Source organism: Periplaneta americana, chromosome 12 (genome assembly GCF_040183065.1).
Source record: "Periplaneta americana isolate PAMFEO1 chromosome 12, P.americana_PAMFEO1_priV1, whole genome shotgun sequence".
NCBI classification, from domain to species: domain Eukaryota; kingdom Metazoa; phylum Arthropoda; class Insecta; order Blattodea; family Blattidae; genus Periplaneta; species Periplaneta americana.
The window spans coordinates 82,902,312-82,923,245 of record NC_091128.1 but is presented as its reverse complement, the minus strand read 5'-3'; the positions used below and the strand labels follow the sequence as shown (position 1 = coordinate 82,923,245).

At 37.0% G+C, this 20,934-nt stretch overlaps 1 protein-coding gene across 8 annotated transcripts in view; it reads right to left on the bottom strand.

Annotated features, from left to right (window-relative positions):
* Positions 1 to 20,723, bottom strand: part of LOC138710620 (probable splicing factor, arginine/serine-rich 6) — a 75,473-nt gene extending 54,750 nt beyond the window's left edge. For all 8 annotated transcript variants that reach the window (XR_011335281.1, XR_011335282.1, XR_011335279.1 and 5 more), the window contains exons 1-2: positions 20,394 to 20,723; positions 18,681 to 18,706 (exon numbers count right to left, since the gene is read on the bottom strand). Coding sequence is in view for 4 of the 8 variants with exons in the window: in XM_069841639.1 (XP_069697740.1) it covers positions 18,681 to 18,706; positions 20,394 to 20,400 (33 nt within the window). In the remaining 4 variants the exon portion in view is untranslated. The remainder of the gene's footprint in view (positions 1 to 18,680; positions 18,707 to 20,393) is intronic.
* Between the last annotated feature and the right edge of the window lie 211 nt (positions 20,724 to 20,934).

The window sequence follows — 20,934 nt, the reverse complement described above, 5'->3', positions numbered from 1 at the left end:
TATCATGTGATATATTCTTTCGCCTCGAACTTTTCTCCCATTCACCATTCCTTCCAGTGCATTCTTCAGTAGGCAGCTTCTTAACAAGTGACCCAGCCAATTTCATTTTCTCTTCCTTACCAGTTTCAGCATTATTCTTTCTATCACACCTTCGTTTCTTATTCTGTCCATTTCACATCCTGAATTCTTCTCCATATCTACATTTTAAGTGCTTCTAGTTATATCTCTTCCCATTATCGTAATGTCCGTACAATACCACATTCAACACAAAACACTCCACTACTCTCTTAATTCATATACCAAAGGTATTAATTTTCATTTTCTCGAATGCTAGTTCTTTTTCGATTTCACTTTTTATACGATACACAAAAGTGGACATAATTAGCAAAATATTTCACCCACAGTTTCACATGCCGATGGCTTACGCACATATATTGCAGGTACACTTAGCGGCAAAAAGAATGAGCCGTTGACAATTTCTAAGTTCCAGAGACACAACATTGTGCATGCTCATCTCGTCAAAGCCGTAGTTCACTAGGTAACAACATAATTAAATCATTTAAATTTGCTTTATTTTATTGAAGAGTCTAAAATGTGATAAAATCGAATGGTGGATTGATTCTAGAGTCAGGGCCCTTGAAGAGTGAAATAATAATAAAACAAGATATTATGCCAAACCAATATTAAGAGTCACAGTAGCGTAAGTCGTTATGGCATTGGTCTATTGAACAAGTTGATAGTAATAGCTCAAGGTTCGAATCTCCACCAATCTTTTTTTTAATTACAAATTTGCCATCATGTGTGTCTCGCAAAGCTATAATTATGTGGGGATATCTCTTAGAATATGCCCAAACTCTAATAAGTAATAAACCACCCTCTCTCTTTCAAGCAATACTGCTATCTGTTAATACAATGTTCTGTCTCGTCATTACGCTTGAAGATGGCACAGAAACAACTTTTTGCCCTGGTTTGCATAGGTTATTCTGCATATGCTACTCTCCGACAGGACTTCGATTGGAGAAAAATGTCCTTTTCTCCGACCAGGTAATTGTCTCCAGTAGCATTCTGCGTATGCTACTCTCCAACAGGACTTCAATTGGAGAAATGTCATTTCCTTCAACGAGGTAATTGTCTCCAGTAGCATTCTGCGTATGCTACTCTCCAACAGGACTTCAATTGGAGAAATGTCATTTCCTCCGACGAGGTAATTGTCTCCAATAGCAACGATAGTACTGCCCTAGTTTATTGTATGAATGGCCGATACGATGAACGCTTCGTGAGATGAATTAACAAGTCTGGTTGCGTGAGGGTCGTGTGTTGGGGGTGGATGTCATATGATGGGGCAAGACTTCTGGAATGCATCCACGGACAGTTTACAGCAGAAGTCTATGAACACATTTTGGCAAATGTAATGATCCCTTCCACCCGAAAACGATATCCAGCACGATAATCATCCGATACACACCGCCAACCGGATTCAAAGATGGTTTACGAGGAGGCGTGATGTCGACCCAGTCGACTGGCCTCCAAATTCACCAGATATGAATCCGATTCAAAATTTGTGGGCTGCAGTCAAAAGGATCCTACACTCTAATTGGGCAGAAACAGCACCAGTTCGGACACCTGAGGAATTGTGGGACAGTTCTAGATGCATGGGAGGTGGCCAAGAATTTAGATCTGTTCCATAATCTTGTGGGCTCCATGCCGCGCAGAATGAGGGCAGTTGTTGACGCAGGTGGTTTGTGGACGAAATACTAGTCTCCACCACAGGCATTTTTTTGTTTAATATATTAACAAATTGTTTGTTTTTGTTAATTTAATTATTTATTTGTGTTTGATATGCGTCCGGTTTTTTAGGATTTGAAACAAGTATCTTTGTTTATACAGGCCAGGTCTCGCATATTAATAGCCCACAGGTGATGGGCAATAATATTTTTACAAGGCAGGCATAACGAAGTGGATAAAGCATCAGCACGTAGAGCTGAAAACCCGGGTTCAAATCCCGGCGCCGGAGAGAATTTTTCTCCGTTCCATTACTCTTTCATCGTATGATGACGCAGAATATCTGCATGGAAATATCATATGTATTTCGGTACATTAAAATAATATACATGATATGCGTAAATCTTAAGACGGCGCTTATTCCGTCGGATCCCGGCCAACTAGTCACTCATATCGAGTGCACCTCAACACATGTGTGGACTTCGGTCCTGCGTTCATAGACATCTATGACGTAGTGCAGAGGGCGGCCACTAGAGGGAACCCAAGAGTTGGAGCTTAATCTGAGACGATTCTAATCGGCGTCGGGGTTGTATCCGGTGTGGCTTAGTGGATAAAGCATCAGCACGTAGAGCTGAAAACCCGGGTTCAAATCCCGGCGCCGGAGAGAATTTTTCTCCGTTCCATTACTCTTTCATCGTATGATGACGCAGAATATCTGCATGGAAATATCATATGCACTTCGGTACATCAAAATATATATATGATATGCGTAAATCACTTCGTGATTTAAGACGGCGCTTATTCCGTCGGATCCCGGCCAACTAGTCACTCATATCGAGTGCACCTCAACACATGTGTGGACTTCGGTCCTGCGTTCATAGACATCTATGATGTAGTGCAGAGGGCAGCCACTAGAGGGAACCCAAGAGTTGGAGCTTAATCTGAGACGATTCTAATCGGCGTCGGGGTTGTATCCGGTGTGGCTTAGTGGATAAAGCATCAGCACGTAGAGCTGAAAACCTGGGTTCAAATCCCGGCGCCGGAGAGAATTTTTCTCCGTTCCATTACTCTTTCATCGTATAACGAAGTTTGTTAACAAATGCCATTTCACAATTTAAACTAATAAATGAAGTAAAAATGAAAATAAATAATAATTTTACCTTACCAGGAGACGAACTCTCAAACTCTGGTACGGATGTCAGACTTCTTACCACTGGGCCACAAACTGTGCGTAAGGTTTACTGCATTATAGACGGACGACTTTCAATGAAGAGACACCACAGCAATGCCTTTACACGAGTGAACTGCACGATAGAACTTAGCATTTCTATCGACCAAGAGTCGGCCCATTCTTTTTGCTGCTAAGTGTACATTCCTGACCAAAATTGAGATATGGTGATATACTGAAAGTATGAGCCTAAATCTTCACTCTGTGCAAGTGCAAGTACTGTATTTGCATTCAACGAGTTATAATACTATAGAGAGGCTGTATACCAAAATCTGTGGATATCCATTGTATACCTCTGACAGGCACTCCCTGTGGAGGCTGGCGGTACTTTGGACCGCCATTTTTTGTTTGGTTATAGAGAAGCAGAAAGCACTGTCCTTAACACATGTTAACATTGTCAGTTTGGTGTAAAATAATTTTTATAATGCTGGAACAATGCCGGCTGTGTGTTCAGCAAACAACTGCACACACAGAACCAACAAACTTACTTACTGGCTTTTAAGGAACCCAGAGGTTCATTGCCACCCTCACATAAGCCCGCCATTGGTCCCTATCCTGAGCAAGATTAATCCAGTCTCTATCATCATATCTCACCTCCCTCAAATCCATTTTAATATTACCTTCCCATCTACGTCTCGGCCTCCCCAAAGGTCTTTTTCCCTCCGGCCTCCCAACTAACACACACTATGCATTTCTGGATTCGCCCATACGTGCTACATGCCCTGCCCATCTCAAACGTCTGGATTTAATGTTCCTAATTATGTCAGCTGAAGAATACAATGCGTGCAGTTCTGTGTTGTGTAACTTTCTCCATTCTCCTGTAACTTCATCCCTCTTAGCCCCAAATATTTTCCTAAGCACCTTATTCTCAAACACCCTTAACCTATGTTCCTCGCTCAAAGTGAGAGTCCAAGTTTCACAACCATAAAGAACAACCGGTAATATAACTGTTTTATAAATTCTAACTTTCAGATTTTTTGACAGCAGACTGGATGATAAAAGTTTCTCAACCCAATAATAACAGCCATTTCCTATATTTATTGTGTTTAATTTCTTCCCGAGTGTCATTTATATTTGTTATTGTTGCTCCAAGATATCTGAATTCCTCTACCTCTTCAAAATATAAATTTCCAATTTTTATATTTCCATTTCGTACAATATTCTCGTCACGAGACATAATCATATACTTTGTCTTTTCGGGATTTACTTCCAAACATATCTCTTTACTTGCTTCCAGTAAAATTTCCGTGTTTTCCCTAATCGTTTGTGGTTTTTCTCCTAACATATTCACGTCATCCGCATAGACAAGCAGCTGATGTAACCTGTTCAATTCCAAACCCTCTCTGTTATCTTGGACTTTCCTAATGCCATACTCTAGAGCAAAGTTAAAAAGTAAAGGTGATAGTGCATCTCCTTGCTTTAGCCCACAGCGAATTGGAAACGCATCTGACAGAAACCAACCTATACGAACTCTGCTGTACGTTTCACTGAGACACATTTTAATTAATCTAACTAGTTTCTTGGGAATACCAAATTCAATAAGAATATCATATAATACTTCCCTCTTAACAGAGTCATATGCCTTTTTGAAATCTATGAATAACTGATGCACTGTACCCTTACACTCCCATTTTTTCTCCATTATCTGTCGAATACAAAATATCTGATCAATAGTTGATCTATTACGCCTAAAACCACACTGATGATCCCCGATAGTTTTATCTAAATATGGAGTTAACTTTCTCAAAAGAATATTGGACAAAATTTTGTACATCAACAAAAGTGATATTCCTCGAAAGTTACTACAGTTAGTCTTGTCCCCCTTCTTAAAGATAGGTACGATTATGGACTCCTCCCATTGATCTGGTGCAATTTCCTTTTCCCAAATAGCAAGTACAAGCTTATAAATTTCATTAGATAATGCGCTTCCACCCTCTTATATTAATTCTGCTGGAATTCGATCAATACCTGGAGACTTATAATTTTTTCAGATTTTCTATCGCAATTTCGACTTCAGAAAGTGTGGGTTCGGGTATAAATGGCTCAGCAGTTTATATTTCAATTTCGTCCCGATCATTTCTATTTGGCCTATGTATATTTAGTAGTTGTCCAAAATAGTTTTTCCATCTGTTCAGAACCAACAAAACAGAAGATATACATACATATATATATATATATATATATATATAAATAAGAGCGTAAGCTGAAGCTTTTTAAAGCACAGTTCTTTTGGTATACATTATCTTGTACGCTTGTACAATGTACGGTAGACATGTCAGTATATATATTTAATTACAATGAAATTCTTGATGTCGATAAATATTATGAAAACAAATAGTCCTTTAACACCCCCTTAAACTTATTACAAATTTTGAAATTATGTCAAGTGGTAATTTGGTTATATTGTTGCTAACGGAAACAGTAAACTTTGAATAAGATGTCCCGTAGTTTTCAATGAATACTTCATTCCATATTCCTTTATAATATAGTTTCAATAATAGGATTTTACAAAGTTTCTATTATTATTATTATTATTCAAATCAAGCTTTCAGATACAACTCCCTGTAAAGTTGATTTGAATAATTTCGAGGGAAAATTTGTTCCGGGGCCAGGTATCGAACCCGGCCCCAGAACAACTTTTCCCTTGAAATTATTATTATTATTATTATTAAGTATAGACTTGGGTCAGTGGAAGGGAAGGCCTTAACTCTGCCAGGTAAAATAAAATAAATTATTATATTTTTCGGATATATTAATGTTTAATTAAAACATTTCACTATTGAATAATTTCAAGGGAAAAATTGTTCCGGAGCTGGGTATCGATCCCAGGACCCTTTGCTTAGTGCACGAATGCTCTACAGACTGAGCTACCCCAGGAACTATACAGGACACCGTCACAATTCTTCCCTTTATATCCACACAATTCAAATGGGCTGACAAGAAGCCAGAAACCCAACTTTGAGTGCACACAATTCTGCACGACTGAAATTGTGGCTTTCTGTTAACGTACCCTACAGTAATGAATACAGTATATTATGTAAATCTGGCTTTCAGGTAGAAGCTCCCTGTGAAGCAGGTTTGAATATCCAGCCCCAGAACCATTTTTCCCTTGAAATTATTCAAGCCTGCTTTACAGGGAGCTTCTACCTGAAAGCCAGATTTGCATAATTTCGCAAATTGTTTTTCTAAGATGTTGATTTATAAATAAATAAATAAATAAATAAATAAAGTAGTTATAATTTTGAGATAGGGGAAGTAAAATTGCAATGCAAGCGCTTTCACTATCTCACATGTTAGAAAAGTTTTCCAATAGCATTTAAATGTTTTCAAAATTATATTATACGGTACAAGTACATGTTTCTCTAACTCTAGAACGGTCCTGTAGGTGCTATTGTAACTTGCAAGCAACCGGCTTCCTAAATTTACAGATAAAAGATTAGGTTCCTGTTATTTCCAAGTTAACTGAAGAAAAAAAAATTGTATTTGTGCGTGGTAGAGTTAATTATGGCATATTCTCATACATGTACACGGAAATTGTGTATTTACGAACAAATTCATAAATAAAAGATTCAAATCTACTTACTCGCGTTATTAGCAACACCATCAATCAGGAAAATTGTGCATTTACGAAAAAAATAGATAAATAAAAAATCAAAATCTATTTACTTGTGTTATTAAACACGGTCAAACTGTATTCAACAACTACATAATCCTAGAAAGTTTATTATTTTTAAGACTAAATTGCAATTACCCAAATCTAATCTGACAGAAGCATTCTATACAACATTATTGATTTATGTCTGTCTATTCTATGGTATCGAAAGAAATTCTATGTTCAATTGACATTTGGAATGATACCATCTCTCGTATAAGTTGAGCAACTACAGCCAGCAACGATGACTCCGTCGTCAAAGTAAATGCCTCCATGTAACTTAAAATTCGTTGTCATCCAGTGAAAGCATTGTCATTTAGTGGTTCAAGTTCAAAGTTTCATTACCTTTTTGCAATTCATCATTAGACTTATGGAACCCCAAAATCAAGTTTTTACAACACATTTTGCCTGTGGACGTAAAGTTTAAAGTATTCCATTTTCTATGGCACACTAATTTAAATGTATCAGTTCACACAGGACAGAGTTTGCAGCACCGGAACGTCTCCGCATAGCGGAACGGACGCCGCACTGTGGCTGCCAAGTTCGCTATGGGCTATTGATAACTATTGTTGGGAATCGGCATTTCCTTTTGTAGTTAATCATTTTGTTCTCCATTTTATAATGAAAAGAAGTCATAAGTAAGCTATCGCGGGAGTTTCATAATCTGAAACTCTAATGCGAACACAACCACAAAATGTATGGAAGAGAAAACACGGAGAGGAAAAGCTGCACCTAAAACTGCACCTGCAAAAGTTTTTTTTTTTTAATCCAATGCCACCAAGTTGTCTTTTCGACATTTCTGGTCTTCTCTCCTGGCCATGGCTTAGTTGTAACCACAGTCTACTATATACAGTCGCGAAGCTTGAGGTGTTTTTTTTGCAAATCTCGTGATAAAGTGCTCCAAGACTGTCCATGGTCGACTTTGGACTGTGAAGAATTTCAATCGAGTGCTAGCTCGTTGCATATTTCACATTGATGCTTGTGAAATGTTCGTTATTGGTTGTAATGAAAATGTTAATGGCTAAAATATAATTGGAATAATAATATGAGACAAGGAGGAAACGTTTGTAGTGCTATAAATTGTAGCAACAGTAAGAGAAAGAGGCCAGAGTTATCCTTTTTCCGATTTCCGAAATATTCAGAAAGGTTCCTGGGTTTCCACAAGAATGCTGTGCAGAAACAAAACTGTTAATTTTTAAAGTTCTTTGTGACTGTTAGAATACATTATATCCTTAAATTTCACAATGAAAGGTTTCAGTCTAACCGAAAGGACATTAGATACCGGTTAAAGTTCTGTCATTTAGGCTGCTAAATTTCCAGAGAAATAAAGGTTAGGTCTACTTTTTTTTTTCAGAGGATATATTTTTAATTGTAGCTATTAATTTTGTTATTATTTTTATGTGTTATTTTACTAAAGACTTAGAAAAATTAAGTTTGTTTTAATTAAATTTATTGATCAAGTTTTATTTTCAATTCTGGTGGGATTATTATTGCTTAGGCCTACTTTTTTTTTTTTTCAAAGGATATGTTTTTAATTATAGCTGTTAATTTTGTTATTTTTATTTGTTGCTTTACTAGAGACGTAGAAAAGTCTGTTACAATAAAATTTATTGATCACGTTTTATTTCCAATTGTGGTGTGATTATTATTGCTTAACCTCATCCCACTTTGTTAACTACGTAAGCCTACACTACAAGTACCGGTACACGTAAGATACTCCATTAATTCATATTTCCATTATTATTATTGTAAAGGGAAATGCAAATTAATATTATTGGTTTCATAGTTAATTATCGCTATAATCTTGAATGAGTGAAGCTATTATAGCAAATTTCAGTTCGTTTTGCACAAACAAAAATTATATTAACTTATTTCTTGCAGGTATCTTCGAGTTTATGGTGGAATTTAATATACTTCATTAAAATAATAAATTAACTTTATGCATTTAATATTTCAATAATGGAAGGAAGGTGTTAATTTTTCCAAAAGAACACGACAACGGAAGTAACATATTTTGTCGTCTGCTAGGAGAGAGATCTGCGATGAGGCGATAGTAGCGATCCTAGTGGTGGGCAACTATCCATGTTTGCATTTTAACTACATATTGAGCTTCGCAACTGTATATAGTAGATTGTGGTTGTAACCCACTTCTGAGGTTGGGGCACCTGGAAGGCGGAGGCACCTGCAAAAGTAGCTCCTTGTGTGTGAACAGACTAGCAACCTCCAGTTGCAACTTTTGCAGCGGCCGGGATGCGCAGCACGAAAAGTAGCCTGCAGCACGCTATACTTTTGACTTACGTGTGAACACGACATGCAACTTTTGAAGCTGCTGTACAAAAGTTGTGCAGCAAAAATAGCGACGTGTGACCGTACCTTTAGTACACATCAGTTATTTGTGCATCTCGAACTGGCAGCTCAAGGTCAAGCAATGGACTACATTTGCCACGTGTGCTTACCCCAATCCTGGACCATTCTCAACTAAAGCTGGGACAGCCGAAATTACCAAGTGCTTCAGTTCAGTGACTCATGCATGGTTTGTACTTTTTTTTTACGTGACCATGATCCGCCAGTTCGAAATAATAATCACCCACTTAACTCTTTCGTGTATGCTTGCTGAACTGCAGCTGCGCTCGGGTGTGGAATCCCTACCTGCTTGGTAAATGTGCCAAGTATTTTTTCAGAGATTTCCCCCAATTTTGAGGTGAATGTCGGATAATCACACAAAATCCATCGACACTAAATAAATAACTTAATACAGAGTTGTTAAATATGACTGAAAATAAAACATTCCTTTTCTACACCATAGTATTTAATGGTGTATCAACTGGGCCTAACATTCGCTTTATTGTTGGGGCGGAATAAATCCAACCAGGTATTCAGCACAAGCAGGTACTTACTAAACTCACGCTCGTGAGCAGCTCTAAATCAGCACACAAACATATATGTCGCCTGAGCTATACTATAGGGTCATTGCGGGAGAGATGCCACACATTTTAAAATAAAATCGTAGATGGAGTAACAAAAGTAATTTAATTATGAAAAATTGATACAATCTTACTCAAGGTATCTAGTTTTAATAAAAAAAAATATAGCTTATGAACATCTCTGAAATGCAACTTTACTTTAAGACAAAAATAATTCTGTGTGAATGGCCATCTCTCCCTTAGGGAGGGGAGAGACGCCACAGCATGTGGGAGAGATGCCTCACTTCATATTTCTTCTTTTCATAATTTCATTCCTCTTCTTTTGTCTACCACAAACATTGCACTTCGTTCCATAAAGTGTGCACGATTCATGCAGCCACTTGCAGCATTCCTGGCATCGAATCCAGTCTGCTTTTTCTTTTGTGGTGTAATAATTCTCCCAGCACTCTGTGCAATTATTACTGTCAACAAATTTATCGAGAGATTCAGATCCATCACTGTCACTTTTATAGTCATTGTCTTCGGACACTTCAACATGTTGTTTCTTCTTCGGCTGAGGTTTCCCAGTGCTTTTCTTGGCTTTCAGTTTTCTGTTCTCTTGCCTTGTTTTGCATTTTTGAATGTGTTCCGGTGAAGTGTGGATTCCTGCGCTTTGCTTCTTTCGGTTGGTTCGTGGAGCACCGACAGTTGGAACTGGACTAATTTGGTGTAGGTACTTCGAGGGAGTACCTGGGTCTGTTGCCGCAGATGTAGAAGCAACCGGAACAGCCGATTTCGTCAGCGATGTGGAAGCACATGGGTCGGTTTCCGCAGATGTGGAAACAACAGGAACAGCTGATCTCATAGCTTGCGATTTGGAAGCACATGGGTCTGTTGCCGCAGGCATGGAAGTAACAGGAACAGCCGATCTCGTACTTTGCGATGTGGACGCAACTGGATGAGCAGCTGATGATAGTGCTTCAACACATGCATCACTTATTGAATAGAAATGCTGTGGAATGGCTCCGGGATTAAGTGGAAATATTCCTGTAGCTTCGAATCCCGAGACAGCATTGCCAACAGAGGCAGCTTTCTTCCAGGCCTTTCCAATAAGATATCCTGCCTGGTATCTTGTAATCACCCTGTCCTTATGATGCTGCATCCACGTTTTGGCTTCCTGGTTGAAATAGGATTTAAGTGGGCTAAAAAATGAGCGGTCCAAAGGTTGAAGAGCTTGCGTGGTATGACTTGGCAGGCATAGTATGATCACATCATTAATATCTGCAAGATGCAACATGTCGAAAGCATTGCAATGAGATGTGTGACCGTCTAAAATAAACACATTCTTTCCAGGAGATTTTCGTGGCAAGAAATGCTCACGAAACCATTTCAAGAACAAGTCTTCGTTTATATATGATGATTTTGGGTTCATATACACATCAGAACCGTGAGGAAGGCCATCGACAAACTCTTTTTTCGTGTTGACACCCTTCATCACAAGAACAGGTGGTAGAAATACTCCCCCCACATTGTTGCAGGCGATAAGTCACATTTTCTCCTCTTTCACGAGGAGTTAGGATGTGGATATCCTTGGCTCCTTTCGAAGTCAAGACCTTCCCTGGTTTATTTGTTAAATGAATGCCACTTTCATCCATATTAAAAATATTTTGTGGCTTATCCATAAGACTTTCTTTTGTCAGAACTTCTTCTAGAAGCTTGAAGAAATGATCTGTCTCCTTACGATTCATCCCCCTTGCCCTGGCAACAGACAGCCCCTCTGCTTGTCTTATAGATAATTCCGGATTCCTCTCCAAGAAGGAAGTGAGCCACGCATACCCTGCCATTTTCTTTTCATTGCAAAAATTATGCTTCACCCCAAGTTTCGTGGCAAATGCGTAAGCCAGCTTACGAACCGACTGTCGATCTGGAGCAAAGCCTGCGTTCCCTAAACGCTGAATGTGTGTCACTAGACGTTTTTCGTTTTCTTGACCTAACACACCTGAAAAAAAATAGTGCTAACTATAAACTCTGAATTCTTATCCTTAATGAGTGATTGTGTGAAGTCTTAAGTAGTCACAGTATTTTAGTTTACATTGTGGACCAAGACCAGACTTTTTAAAATTCCCAGCTGCCATTCTCCTACTAAGAGTTCTGGCGGGTACTCCGTAGGTCCTTGCGGCTTCCCTAAGGCCAATTTCTCCTGCCTGGTACCTCTTAACTGCCTCCGATAAAGCCTCTTCTGTCCATGTGCCCCGTGGAGGCACACCCTGCTTCTTTACATACACTCTTGGCATTTTCTAAACGGATATTAACGAAGAAAATGTGTTTAGAATAATTATTATTCAAATCGAAAATCTATTAATATATTTAATCCCAATAATTTCACACACAAAATGTTCAATAGCTCATTAATATTAATAATAATTGTGAATTTAGATGAAAATACGATAAAATTGTCGTTACTCAATTATACATATATATTTTCAATTGTTGCTGAAGTTTGAAACTCGAGGCAAATAAGAAAATATCAACATGTGGCGACTCTCCCGATATTGAGGTAGAGATGCCACACTGGTCTAATATGGCGTCATTTGACGTTATGCAGTGGAATGCATTCCACATGTCTTCAATAGAAAGGTATTTACTTGAAAATATGACAGAATTCATAACAAAACACTTCCACGACATTATATGTATAAAACAGTGCAGAACTACGAAAACTTTTCAGGACAAAAAGCTGTACTCGCATAACAAAAGTGCTGAAACCTTCCTTTCTTCTGCACAGAATCGACTCAGACTGCTCAACGTATGGCTGTGTCTTCCTTACAACTACCTGAGAGAGTACCAAGAGCCATCTATTGACAGGAATAAAATTACACTTAGTGTGGCGTCTCTCCCGCAAAAACCCTATTTTATTTCATAGCGTGCAGTTTCATAGAAAGGACTTCGCCGATAGACCTTCTACTGCCCCTACTAATTGGCTGTCATAAATAAATGTCTTCCTTAATGTGACTGAAATCATGTCTTCTCCTATCAGTAACCAATCACAACCCTCTTTCAGAAGAATTGACAGGCTCCCGTCAAATCCACGTGGAGGCAGAGTTGCCGCATCTTTTCCGAATTCCAAGAATCCCGTCAGTCTCACTGTCTCATTTCAAGGGTCACCAGGATTGTGGCAACTGTGCAATGTTCGGACGAGGAGACAGGATGGAATTGTCAGAGGTGTTTGTGTAGGAAGTCATAAATCTGTAAGTGGGTGTTCAAAGGAGCCACCGAAACTGCACTCCTTGAAATAAAATGGAGAATTATACAACAGTGGTCTATGTGGTCTTATTTCGAGTTGGAGTAATCAGCATAATGAAATGTAATTTTGGATAATCTTTAGCAAATACTTCTGATGAACTATTGAATAAGAACAAAACAGATAAAACGAAAAAAATGCAGATATGCATATCATGAAAAACCCCTCACATCCTCCAGAGAACTGCTGACAATATATATACATATATTGTTCATTGCAAGTTATCTTGAACCTTACATCCTTTAGGTTTATCTTTCGAACTGCTCTGTGCAGCATGTACTTGTCAACTACACTGCAAGGATGCCCCTTCCCCAAGGTAACGAGAGTCTTTTCCGAAAATATTGGTCCTTTCACTGCAGCACTCTACTGCAAAGAAACTTGATTCAGCCACTATAACAGTATGACATTAGCACGCCATTCCAGTTTTCAGAGAAGACCATGGTTTCAGTCTTACTTCTTCTGTAATGAGTGAACACCTAAATATAGTCGTGTGTACAATGCTCCTCTCTCGTCTGGGCTGGGGTTTTAAACAGATTACAAAGTGAAGAATAACTCCACCGCCACCCAACGTTCTGTTCCAAAATCAGTATCATTTTTCTAACCTTTCTTAACCAGAATCGATCGTATCCTGAATGACACATTAATCAAACACGTCCACTTCAACTTTCTCATGAGTACTCATTCTGGAATGAAACAGCTTGTTTTGCAGAACTATAACAAAGTAATATCTTGCAATAACTCATCTTCATGTCGCTCTCAGTATACAAATCACTGAAGGTCGTCATTACAACAGTATCTTCTAAACATCATATATCTATTGTGTGTGGATAAGCTTAAGGGCTTCTACCGCATTGTCTTGGTGTTATTGGCTGACGTTTCGACCACTGTGTTGTGGCCATCTTCAGAGCAGTTGTTGGATAAGGAAATAGCTAATAACACCAAGACAATGCGGTAGAAGCCCTGAAGCTTATCCACACACCATGTACACCAGCCGCGGAAGCCTACGCGAACATCATATATCTATTCTTTCCCAGAGTAATGATTCATTTGATTGTAATTAACTTAATTTTCTTAAGAGAACTAATATTTTTTGCCAGAGTATTTAGCTGATCTCATATGCTTTATCGAGTTCTTTTTTTTTAATGCAGACGCACTTGAAATATATTTGCCCAAAAACAATTAAGACATACAACATAGGAAGAAACTATTACAGACAGCAGAGAGATCAATTACGAGCCATCTGGAATATAAGGTCTTATCAAAAAGTTCCAACAAACTTCTTATTCAAATTTTCCTCCTCATAACACTTTATGATATTTGCAATAATGTCCTGTGGGTAACAGGGTTACTTTTCTACTCGGTGGTGTGATTTCGTAACTGCTACAGTGTGCTTCCTGCTCCATCTTTAACACTATCAGTACAGAAAGAAGAAAATTCTAGTTCTATGTTTCTTGACAAGAGCTTATGATGCAAAGCATGCACGTAATACTCTGTTGGCTCCCACCCCATTACAGAAACGTGTATAAATTTCTACACACTTCCGGTAAGGCAATAAGGGAGTAATAAAATGAGAACTTCATTTCAGACTTCCAAAAATATAGAGCTTTAGTAATTTCAAATCTTTTCATTCCCAAATTGTCCCAATTGATGTACCTACATTTCAGAATGCAGTTTTCTAACGTACTGCAATTTTGTACAGTTTCTGGCATGGGATAACAATTTAATTACCACTACAATGATAATACACTTGCACATTAGCCTGTATATTCTTAAAGAAACTACGTATGAATTCAATTTTAGTTCCAATTAGCTTCCTTCACAGTGAATAGCTAATAAAACCACTCAAGGTATAATGCAGATTGCTATCCCTGAAAGAAGTTTGCCATAATACATTGTGCAGAGGCCACATTAGATTCTGCAATGATATCCTGATGTAGTTGATGCCTATAATTCTGAAATAAATTTTAATATATTTATATAAGCCACCTTGGTAGCTCAGCTTATGATAAGGTAACTCCAGACCCGCATTCAAATCCCGTATATGTCAAAGTCATGTAAATATTTGTGGACAAAGCCAAGATTCCAGAGGGGTTTCTTCTCGGGGTTCGTCCATTTCCCTCCATCACTCTCCATTTCATTACCATCATGTCAATATCTAACATGGACAGCAGAATGTATTGTGACTGGCATCAGTCTGGGGAATCATTGTACACTCCTCAGGGAATGAAAGATGCTCTAGCAGGACTTCCACTGAACCTTGAGCTTACATGATAAAAATCGATAGACAGCAAAACATAGTTCAGTCACGATACCTAGAGAAAAGCGACAATTTGGACTTCAACAATTCCCACAAAAGGAGTGAGAGCTCAATAAGCCTCAGCGTGTGGTGCAAGTATTAGGATAAAAAAAATTTTTAAATGGCATTAAAAGCAACAAGTACCAAATAATGTGAATGAAAACAGCAGAAAAAGCTAGTTAAATTCAGTGACAACAGAATGACAGTGTTTAAACTTCGCAACTATGCACCCAAAAACCATTTGGAGTGGAAACTCTTTCCATGAAAAAATTGAATGTTTCACAGTAGCAATCTGAACCAATCAGAAATTAGACATTTTCTATCACCTGGTGTTGCTACACAGAGCACTCCTGTGTTCTCGGTTTGCTACATGCTGCATTGTATGTTACTACACGAAGATTAGTAAGTTTTAAGGGTTGTAAATTTATAGCCTTGCTGTGGTATGTCGAAAACATGACGTCTGGAGAACTCACACAGGGAGATTCTTTTGTGTAAAGACATAGCATTAAATAGCTGTTAGAATTGGTGCAAAGGACTCTTGAATTTAAAGAGTGGAAGGAATTTGCTTGGTGCCATGTATTTATTTAAAGGAAAGTTTCATTGATAAGTTTATTTGTAAAGTCCTATAATAAAATTATTAGTTAGGCCTATCATAAAGAAAAGTTATATGAATATAATAATTAATATAATTTACGATCTACAATGAAAATATTATATTGTACATATGTTAATTAATATAGTAATGTACTATTAATGATAATTGAAATGAACATAACTACTATTTGAATTAATGGAGCAGAATAGCAAACAGTGCAGGATAAATCTGTTGTGTAATGGTAATTGTGACGTCTCATATCGCGCTACCAACATCACACCAAGCTGTCGGGTAATAGTTACAATGGATTTCTGAGTAATGCATAAAAAGTAGGAGGCGGATGTATATGACCTAAAACTCTACTTAGGCCCGATTGTATAAACCATTTAATCTTAGATCAGAGGTTGAACTGATCCTTGTTTCAGCTGAACTTGGAATTTTGTGTTGTATAAAGTCTAATCTGAGATTAATTTGTCTCAAACTAAAGTCAACTTTGACTGAAGAAATTTCTCCGATTAAGTTAGATGATCCAAGTTCAGTTATTTCTTTTCTGTTTGAATTATACGAGTGACAGATTGTGCAAATAAAATATCCATTATTATTAATATTAATAGATATGATAGGTACATTTATATATATTTCTTTCAATTTCTTGCCTTAATACACAAACAATCTTATATTTTATAAGGCTCTATCGTGTTCAGCAGTATCAAATAACATAACCTATAATTATATTATGTTTATAACAACCATTAATTATTAACGGATATGATAGGTACATTCATAAATTTTCAATTAACTGTATTACTAAACGAAAATTGTCGTTTTATAAAGCTTTATTATGTTTAGCAGTATCAAACACCATAACATGATAACAACTCGGAGAACAGTAACCTTCTTCTTATTGTCCGCCATTATTTACATTGCACAAAAAACCAGTGTCTCCAACAGAGTGTACGGAAAGTCGTCAAAAAGTAGTTGTAAAGTCGCTAGATTTCTCATTATCGACAAAGAAAGATTAAATTTTGTCACTATGGGGTGCTAAAAAGGTCGCTAAATTCCTATTTAAGCAATATAAAAGTTAAAAGAAATTGTTGTTGAAAAAGAGTTAAAGTCGCTAGATTGGAAACACTGAACAAACCTGTCCGCGCATCACGTTTTTCACCTGTTTATGCGATGTTGCCAAATCCTTTTCACGTGAACTTAGATTGCATTTGAACCAAGGTAATTTGATCGCGGGAAAGTTTTATACAATAGAAGCAGTGTCTGAACTCGGTTCACTTTTCGATCTTCGATCAAAGTTGATCTTTAGTCAGGGAGATTTATACAATTGGGCCTTAAAATGATCAATAAAATGCCTTAAAATAATTAAAAAATGACATGAAATTAAAAAAAAATGACATTTAAATATTATTCACCATTCTCGCACAACTTCTTAAAAAATCGGTCCCCTTGTTTCAATGACTGCCTGCAAATATCGGAGAAGGCAACTTCCTGGAATTTGACTAAGATAAAAGAAAAGAGCATTCAATACAATGAAAGTTTTAAGGGAAAACTGTAGATTTAAATGAAGGTTTACAATGTGTTTCAATCAGAGGTGGTCCATGTCAGTGTCTTCATTCTCCGTCTCCTACCACTCTTCACTTTTGTTACCAGAACTTCAAGATGGGGAGTGTAAATGACAAAACATACTTGCAATCTTTGTGTTAAAAATACTGTCTACTGTAGTACATCCCTTCCGTACCTTATTGGGGACACAACATCCTATTGTCCAGGAAACGGTGAAAGTTTCCTCCCTTCCAAACAAATTCTAAACACACCCTCATACCAACAAAAGAACAGCAGCGGTCAAAGCCCTCACCTAAACTAAGCTGTTATCAAGTACTTTACATTACTTCTGTTGTGAGAGTTGAAGCCTTCAGTGAAATGAGGAATGGACTTCCAAACTATAAAGCTCAAACTTCAATATTATTCACTCATTCAGAATGTAATGACTATTATTGATCTGTTTGCTTAGAAAAAGACATAACAGGCCTGTATGTAAAGAAGGAAGTAAAATGCATTCAAAATGGTCTAAAAGTTCACAATATTAAAAATGGCAAAAAAAATTCTGAAAAAAGTAAAAAATGACATTAGTTCAAAAACATTAAAAAATGCAATATAAGAAATTAATTTTTACGTTGATATTAACTTAGGAAGGATTTCTACATTAATAGGCATCATCCTAATGTGAAAAATAAAATAATGTTTCATCAACATCTGTCCCCTAATAATAAGAAACAGTATGTAAGTAGGAAAAAAAAAATATTAAGTTTTCAACAAGCATAATAGGCACCGTGCATGGGTCTCAAAATCGTAATGGTGGCGCTGCACAGTGTCTCAATTCCTAATTAACTACAGGCTCGCAGTCATTCACTAGTCATGTGTGATATAGAAATTACATGCGGCTTTCTGCCGATAAAAAGTTGTAATATTAGTAAGAATGGGTTCATTGATTCATAGTGTTCTATCCAAGGACAGGTCTTTCACTGCAAACCCAGCAATCTCCAGTCTTTAATTATTTTATAGACTCAGTGGAAAGTTCAGTACTGCTAGAGGAGTGTAAAAATGTAACTACAAAGTTCCTGAAATATGCAATTCACTCAGCAAAACTTCCACCAGTAACTCATTTCTACATTTGCAAATTAAAGCATGATTTCGGTCACATGGTTAACATCCAGTCAACATTATACTGGCAATTTATTTACACTTAAGCACAGAGGAATGTAAATGAAAATAATCACCACCCCTGCCGACTTCATAGCAGCCAACTTCCAGTAATCACCAATTTGTCTAAGAATTTACACACAGATGAAAATGGTATTATAAATTGATAGAAATCTCTATACTGATAGTTACGTTTAACCGTTTTTTTGCAAAAATACTAAATAGAATATGCTTTCACCATATCTTCCTAAATCTCCAAACTTCACTGCATACTTACTGGTGGAGTGCTGGATGTCCTGAGATCTGAAACAAAAAAAAAACAGGAAGCTATAGTATGCCTATAAGCATTACGTCTCGCAAATACTATGTTGATGAATTTGGTGCATTGTAGCTGTAAAAGGAGACGGGGTTGGGGATAGAAGGAACAGTTATGATTCACACCGGTAATTTGGGCTTAAAACCATTTCCCTACAAATTTGGTGAACCGTCAAAAAGCACTTAAATCATTGAAATATAACCTCAAAAATGTAGTCCAACACTCTAGAACAAGGTGTGATCTTTGCGAACGCTATATGTAAATATCTTTGGATTTTTTTTGTTTTATTTTTCTACGGGTTTAACTGTTTGTTACTCTTTTCGTTTATAAACCCACCAGACCTGCCCAAATATCTTTATTTCTTAGATCGACGATTCAATAGTTTTAGTTTGGAGCCGCAAATACTTTCAATATAAAACCAGTTTATACTTTTATGAGAGATTCAGGACTCAATACCATGAAAACGGGACCATTTGCCTAGTAAATCATCCTTGACTCTCATGTTATGTCGATAATTATTAGGCTAATTTAGTAGGGAAGAGAAGATAATTTCAGAACACGGATACTTACCTTCCACTCCCTCTTACTCCAAATTCCAACTTTGTGCAAATAAAATAAATTACTGGCACTGGGAAGTGCCTTTTCGTAACTGATAATGTTCATTCGACAAATCTGCTCTTTTTAGTATTTCAAGATAATTTTGTCGGGTATCCGTATATTGAAATAAAATTATGCCTTTCTTAGTGTAGCTTTTTTTTAACACTCTGAAGATCCAGAATGCAATACTGTATTAGGAAAACGATCAGTTTAACCTACTCCTGCTTAATATTTGGTCCTGAATCTCTCGAGTATTATATTTGTAACAAGTGAGGCGAATGTGTTAAAACAGCGTAACTTTTCAATTAACTACGGTTAGGCGTTCCACCGTTTCACTTCCCGCCCAAGAATATAGGCCTATTAAAAATACATAAAATATTCAATTATTATGTCATACGCTACAAATGTTGGTACATCCAAATGTTTTAAGCCACCACATCTTAAACTTCCTTTTCATATAAAATCTTCCTTTTTTTGGATATTCATTCAGTTTCTGAACAATGTATATGCACGTGTGAGCAAGGATATTACAGCTTAATATAAAACTTCGGGTAGTAGTAGTAAATACTTAAAAAAAAAAAAAAAATACGCAAATAGCATAGTTTCACCAACGTGATAATCAAAAGTTTAAACGTATAACAAAAAGTTAAATTAACAACCATCGCCCATAACGCGTAATTCTCCTAAAGACTATGGCAGTGACCTCATACTCATTCAACCTCCATGCGCACAACCGGTTTCCTCTACAACGCTTCTCGGCGCCATATCGGTGAGGACACATTTTCAGTATCAAATACAAAAAATATAGAATTTACCTACACACACACCATATATTTACTCTTAATACGCCCAAGACATATGTATACAAACCATATTACGCCTCAATAAATCACACCCTAACTATATATATATATATATATATACATACTATTACACAATCCATTGTGCCGGTTCAGATAAAGCATGGACTTTTGATCAATTATTCATTCAACCATACATTAGCTTCATTTAAAATTACATTTTTCATGACTTTACATACACATAGTTCAAAATATCCATAAATAAATGTAAACTTACCAGACATTTTGCTGCGAATTAGTGATTGAACTCTCTTCAACAAATCACCTCTTCCTAATGGCGTCCTAAGCGTCCTTTCAGATGGCGCGAAACCGCAGGAACCAACTACTGCTGCAAGACTTATGCTTGTGTGCGTTCAGAAAGCGAAGAACTCGCATGAACACAATGAGCACAATGAACTGTCTCCTTCCGACAGCATATTATTATCCATTTAAGGACATTTTTACTGGTATTATATCAATTACGTTCCAATTTGGGTAAAATAAGCTCAAATAAAATATTTTTTTTATTTAAACACTCAGTATTGAAAATAAATTGGCACTAAATGGGTCCTAGAGAGAAGCCTAGTGGTAAAATCAAGTACTAAAGTACAAAGGACTTGACTTTGCACGGGATTGATTCTGCGGAGTTGCCAATCCTTACATATAGGTATAAAACAACGTGCTGTGATGAGCAACGCAATGTCTATACTCTTTGCAAATACGATATGCGATGATTCATTTCTTATCATACGTCATCTGACTCACACTTCAAGATAATT